Below are 6,171 nucleotides of genomic sequence, written 5' to 3'. Positions count from 1 at the left end.
CCCTAGTTACCATTTCCCTCAGCTGCGAGTATCTTGAACATTTTGGTAGTGTTGGTTGTTAGTGACAAAATCACTCAGCTTTCGTTTGTCTGAAAATGTCTTTAGTTTGCTTTCTTCATGGAAGTACATTTTTGTTGACTGTAGAATTCTAGGTTGACAGGGTTTTTGTTTTTTTTTGTTTTTGTTTTTTTTTCCTTTCAGCACTTTAAATCTTTTTTTTCCCCGCCTTTCAGTACCTGGGTTTTGTCATCCTTCTTTAAAGAAGATAGCATTTTCTTGTGTTGGACCGTTAACGTCTTCATGGCTCATTTGATGCTTTGGAGGCTGGTTTTAAGCTTCATTCAGGTGGTCTAGAGTAGCTTTTACTCTAGGCTGGTAATGCTTAGTGTGGCTTTCTGGGGTCTCCACTTTGCCTCGGCGAGGCCTCTGGACTCCCAACGCCAAATGGGCGCTGGTGGTTGTTGGGCTCACAGCTCTCTGGCTGTACTTTCTTCCCGGGCCTTGCAGGGTCCTGCCCAGTTCGGTATTCAGCCAGAGATGGGGACCTGCATGCAGACTTCTAGAGATCTTTCTCTGGGTAGCTTCCGCCTCTGGGGAATTCCTCCCCACAAATCCGAGCTGCCTCCGCCTGAATTCCTGGGTGTTGCCAGGAATTCACAGTGCATTGCCGACACTTGTGTTCCACGGGAAATTCTAACGTGGTTCACAGGCAACCTGCATTACAACGAATCACCTGGCATTCTCGCTGGAAACGAGATTCCTGGGCCCTTCCTAGGTCTGCCAAATTAAAGCCCGTATATCTTCTGTGTATTTAATCAGTACGTGACCAGGCTTCGTTCACTAAAGTTTGAGAACCGTTGTTTTTGTGTATAAGTGATCTTCATCAGTAGCAAGTAAAAGCTGCCTGCAGATGGTAAGACTCTTAAGTCTGCAAACACCAAACGTTTGCAAGGATGTGAAACAAGAACTTGTAGTCATGTCAGGTGAGAGGGTCAGTTGGTCAGGCACCTCGGAAATCCCATCACGTCAAAGTCGCACCTGCCCTCCAGCTCTAGCTCTGGGTGCGAGGAGACTATTGGAATGTCACAGAGCATGTTGGCAATAGCTTGGAAGGCCAGCCAAAGGAGCCTGGATATGTCATCGTAATAGATTCACTATTTGAATAATCGAGTATTGTAGTGTCCAGCATATATAGTGTATTGTAGTAACTGAATACTATTCAGTGAAAAATGGAAGAATTAGAGCTATTTCTGTTCATACGGGTGACTCACAGAAATAGAGAATCGTGCCAAGAAGCAGGTAGCAGTAGAGTACGTACATCATCTTGCCACTTTCACGTAAAGGTTTTAAAAACCTGCAAAAGAAAGCAGGAAAAATGCCTAGGAATGGTGAGCACTGATGAGGGGGAGGAGGGGAGATGCCCAGGGAGGGGCTCACTTGGGGCTCTAACCGTGTTCATAAAGCTCCCTAAGCTGGGTGGGCACATGGGTGTTTGTAATAATACACTTATCCCTTTCTACGGATCCAAAATATTTCATGATGCGTTTCTTTTAGAGAATAGACAAGCAACTAGGGTGACTGATTTGTTTTCATCATCCTTATGCCAATAAATGTCATTAGATATAACCTCAGTTTTTTTTTTTCTCTTTCACCTTGGTTTTGAAATGTTTTTTTTTTCCCCATTTATCCTCTGGAGAAATTGAGGCTTTCCTTGGTCATATTACTTCTCTGTTTCATTCATTCATTTTAAGTAGTCGCTTAACTCGTTCTCAATCCGAATGGTGTGATCTGTACTACCCCCCGTGAGCTCATTGGCTTGGTGTCTGAGTATCTCGTGCTGTCTCCTCCTGCAGGTGTTCACGACCCTGTCAGTGACCAAGCGTTCTGGGGGAAGCATCCTGCAGACCGGCTGCTGAGGTTAAGTCCCAGTGTGGATGCTGCCGCCACGTTTTCCAGACACTACGGTGCCTCCTCGCCCGAATCCAAGGTGGAGCTTTCAGGAAGGTTCTCAGGCCTTGACACCCATGTGTCCTGTGCTCACACCACGCCAGGCCCCCTCGGATCTCGTGGGTAGGAGCTGGTGAGTGGAAGGCAGGCAGCATCACACTGGGGTCACCACAATGGACTTGAAACTGACCTTTGGCGGTGCATCGAAAGGATGCGTCCATGAAGTCACTGGCCGCAAGCCCAGGTGGTGGGCAGTGACGGAACAACTGTCGAAGCAGTTTCAGCGTGACTTTCCTTGTGTGGTTTTTCTTATTCTCATTGTCAAGCTTTCTAATGTTGATTATTTTTTTATTTTATTTTTTTCCAAAGTGTTAATGATACTAGAGATGAAAAATGTTAGCACTCGATTTTTGTCCAAAAGCAAGTCATGGCTCTAGTATGCAAATAAGGTGCCTTCTTGCTTGGAAGGCGTGATTTGGCTCACTTGGGGGTGAAGTGGCCTGTCCCCTGACAGACGGTGAACCACCCTGGGACTTGAATGTGCTGTGCTGCTCGACTGGCTTGTTTAGCAGTGTCTTCCCTACTCAGTTATATGTTCAAAACAAGTACAGTTATCATTGAGTCTGGCCAGATTTGCCCCCGTGTGCTACATCACTAATTATTATTTTTCTGTTTAGGAAAGGATATGGCTACTTGGCCAGCCTATTTGAAGTAATATTCCACTGCATGGAACTTGGTAGTCTAATATAATTTACACCATTATTTATCATAGAAGCAGATGGACACCTAAAATGGGGAAATGTCTTTATTTAGATTATTGCGTGCAGGTCTAAGTGAAACACTCACTTTTCTAAAAATTTTTTTTTTTTTTTTTTTTGGTAACATTAGCTTTAAGCTAAAAACAAAATATCACGGCTTTATTTTTCATGTGTGTTATGTATCTGTCCCTTTCTAAGAACTACATTTATAGGAAAATAGGTCTTTCCACACTTACGATTTAACTCTTTTATGGTTATTGCTTGTTTTTAAGGAAGCCATTAATGTCATAAGTTATTATTATTATTGAATACAGGTGGATGTGAAGGATTTTTATTTAAAAACCAAATGGTTTTGATTTCTTCTGTTGAATGAATGACTGTGCCTGGTGGGCTTTTGGCAGAAGTGTTCACGCCTTGTTAGCATTCCAACTTGTATTATGATGAACAGGTATTAACTCTGCAGTTACAGATTTCTGTGTAAATGTACTAAGGGTTATATTTAGGTCTTCTCACTGTAGAAGTTGGATTTTAACCATGTGCTGTGGACACCAGGCCTCCCACCAACAGTTCTTGTAGCTCCAGTGGTTGGTTCAAAGTCCATTTCTCGGTCACCTCAGGGAACTCCTGCATCGGCTGGCCTTCGGTCAGCAGAGCACCTCACCCTGTCCCCCAGGGCTCTGCCTCACGTCCTCATCTGGTTATATGACAAAAATGAGAAAAGGAAAAAAGGACAAGCAAATCGAGGCAGTTGAATGTTGAGTTTTATTTTTTTAATTTGTTTTGTCTCCAAGTCTGCCAGTCTCCGAAACCAGAACACTAGGCAGCATGAGATGATCGTGCCTAATCATGTTGTGGTTTCTCTCTGCTTAGTGGAGCAGAGCCTTCTGCCCCCGCAAGAAGGACCATACTTTACGGACTTGTCTTGTTTAGATTCTGTAATCGCCCAATGGATTGAAATTCCTATTAAGTTCCATGTGTTTTTGTTATAAATCTTTAGGGGGAAAAAAAACACAATGTGAACCATTAAAAGGTATTGCTATCCACCCTGTGTGCCTTCTTACTGACTGGTGGTCTTGGGATTCTTTGTACAAGCTTTTGTGGTGAGGATCGTGAGAACTAGCTGCCAAGTGAGGGGCGGTGACGCTGGGCCCTCAGACCTGGTCAGCGTGCTGACGTTACATGTTAGCGACGTTGGCTCTTCAAAGTCCAGTTTTCAGCTTCTCCTGATTTAACCTGTCAGTCTTGGTCTTTAGGGTGGCAGAACCGCCCCACCCCACTCCAGCTCACTCTGGGTCCCAGCACTTTGTAAAGCCCATGGCCGCCTGTTGCTGTTATTGCTTGAAGAGACAAGAAACAAAATTAGGGAATGCCCCTTATGTCCAAGACACAGTGGATACCAACTGAATAAGCACTGTGATGGTTAAATTATGTGTCAACCTGATTGGATCATGGGATGCCCAGATATTTGGCTAAACATTATTTCAGGTGGGTTCGTGAAGGTGTTTCTGAGTGAAATTAGCATTTTGAATCAGTGGACTCAGTAAAGCGGTTTGCTCTCCCTGGTATAGATGGGCATCATCCATCCCACCGATGCCCTTAATAGAAAGAAGAGAATTTTGCTCTTCCTACCTGGTTGCCTGAGCTGAGACATCCATCTTCTGCCCTCGGCGCCCCCCTGTTCTCAGACCTTTGGACTCGAATTGAACGACACCACTGCTTTCCGAGGCTCCAGCCTGCAGACGGCATATCGTGGGATTCTCAGCCTTCGTACCTGCATGAATCAATTCTTACAATAAATCTTTTTCTTTATATGTATATATATGACTGAAACAAACACAGACCTTGCTCTGAAGGGGTGTGTGGTTAGGTGGGGTGGGTGAATGTACACAGTCACTCCTTCATTTCTTCAGTAAATACTATGTTCCAGGTACTATTCTAGGCCGGTGAGTTCAGCAATGAACAAGCATCAATAACCTTTGTCCTCAAGGGGTTTACGTTACAGTTGAAGGAAACGGGCGGAAATTATAAGTCGATTTATAGAATGCTAGGTGGCGTAAGTACCCAGGTCATTATGAACCGGTGCTCTTGGGAGCCACTGAAGGGCTCTGAGCAGAGGAGGGGACTGAATGGTCCCACTTAGAGTGTCAGGAGCACTCTGGTGGCTGGGCTGAGGGCAGCCGGAGGCTTTGGGCAGGATGGAGGCTACTGCAGTGGTCTGGGGGAGAAAGGATGATTTCTCGGTCCAAGATGGTAGCAGTAGATGGGATGAGTAAGTCCTATTCTGACAAGTCGAGAGTAGAACCAATAGGATTTAGCATTGGATGGGAAGTGAGGTGGGAGAGAGAAGTCAAGGATGACCCCAGCATTTTAGGCTTCAACCACTGGAGGGGTTGAGGTTGGAGGTGCCATTTCACTGAGATGGGGAAACTGGGAAGAGGTGCTAGTTTGAAGGGAATATCAGAAGCTCGAGTTTTGGGTGCCAAGTCTGAGATGCCTGTTAGACATCTGAGCAGAGGTGCTGAGTAGGCAGTTGGACGCAGGAGTCTGGAGTTGCAGAAAGTTCAGGACAGAGTTAAATGTCAGAGCCAGAGAGTATCTAGAAAGAGGAGGGTTTGTCTCTCTAGCAGGGCCTGGAGCAGGGAGACCTCTGCTGCCCAAGGTGACTTGACCCAGAAATCCCTCAACAAAGAGTGAGGTGTGAGCTCCGGGAGCTTCCAGGGGAGTCTTGCCTTATGAGTCCCAAGAAAGACCCCATATCGCCAGCAGGCAGTCTGAAGTGGAGTCGGGTCACAGAGAACACTCCTAGATTCTGGGTAGGGTCTCTGCTGAGAAGGGAACCACTCATTCATTCATTGTGTTAGTTTGCTAAGGCCGCCATATCAAAATACCGGCAAAACCACAACAAACATGTTCTCATAGTTCTCGAGGCTGAAAGGCCAAGATCGAAGTATTGGCAAGTTTATTTTCTTCTGAGGCCCCCGTGGTTTGTAGATGGCTCTCTTCTTGCTGTGGCCTTTTCTCTGTGCTCCTCCTCTCCTGATAAGGACATCAGTTCTGTTGGATCAGGTCCCACCCGTATGCTGTCATTTAATGCCAGTCGCCTCTCTAAAGTCCCCATCTCCAAATGCAGTCACCTCCCGAGGTTAAGGCTTCAACATACGAATTTGGGGAGACCCACAATTCAGCTCATGACATGTTCTCAAATATTTTAGGGTCTACAATGCCCTGCGCTTGACCCATATTCATGTTGAGCTGAAAGGACAAATGATACTGGCTTCTTTTTAAAAGTAAATTTATTAAATAGTAGTATAGCTGATATGGGGATATGGGGGAAAAAATCACAAAGGTGAGTTTTTTAATGACTCCAGTTAAAACACTGAAAAAGACCAAAATGAGTGAGGGTACAGAATATTTGACATAGGCAATGAGCTTGGATAATTCTACCCCTATAAATAGAAAATACACA

The 6,171-nt window shown here is 45.1% G+C and overlaps 1 protein-coding gene across 5 annotated transcripts in view; it reads left to right on the top strand.

Moving 5' to 3' along the window:
- The window catches only part of TXNRD1 (thioredoxin reductase 1), a 57,851-nt gene extending 54,103 nt beyond the window's left edge, over window positions 1–3,748 (top strand). For all 5 annotated transcript variants that reach the window (XM_006914528.3, XM_025048684.1, XM_015591562.2 and 2 more), the window contains one exon: window positions 1,854–3,748. In XM_006914528.3, coding sequence (XP_006914590.1) covers window positions 1,854–1,916 — 63 coding nt within the window. In that variant the 3' untranslated portion in view covers window positions 1,917–3,748. The remainder of the gene's footprint in view (window positions 1–1,853) is intronic.
- The last annotated feature ends 2,423 nt before the right edge of the window (window positions 3,749–6,171 follow it).

This window comes from Pteropus alecto, unplaced genomic scaffold (genome assembly GCF_000325575.1).
Source record: "Pteropus alecto unplaced genomic scaffold, ASM32557v1 scaffold94, whole genome shotgun sequence".
Taxonomy (NCBI): Eukaryota; Metazoa; Chordata; class Mammalia; order Chiroptera; family Pteropodidae; genus Pteropus; species Pteropus alecto.
This window is presented reverse-complemented; position numbering and strand designations above follow the sequence as displayed.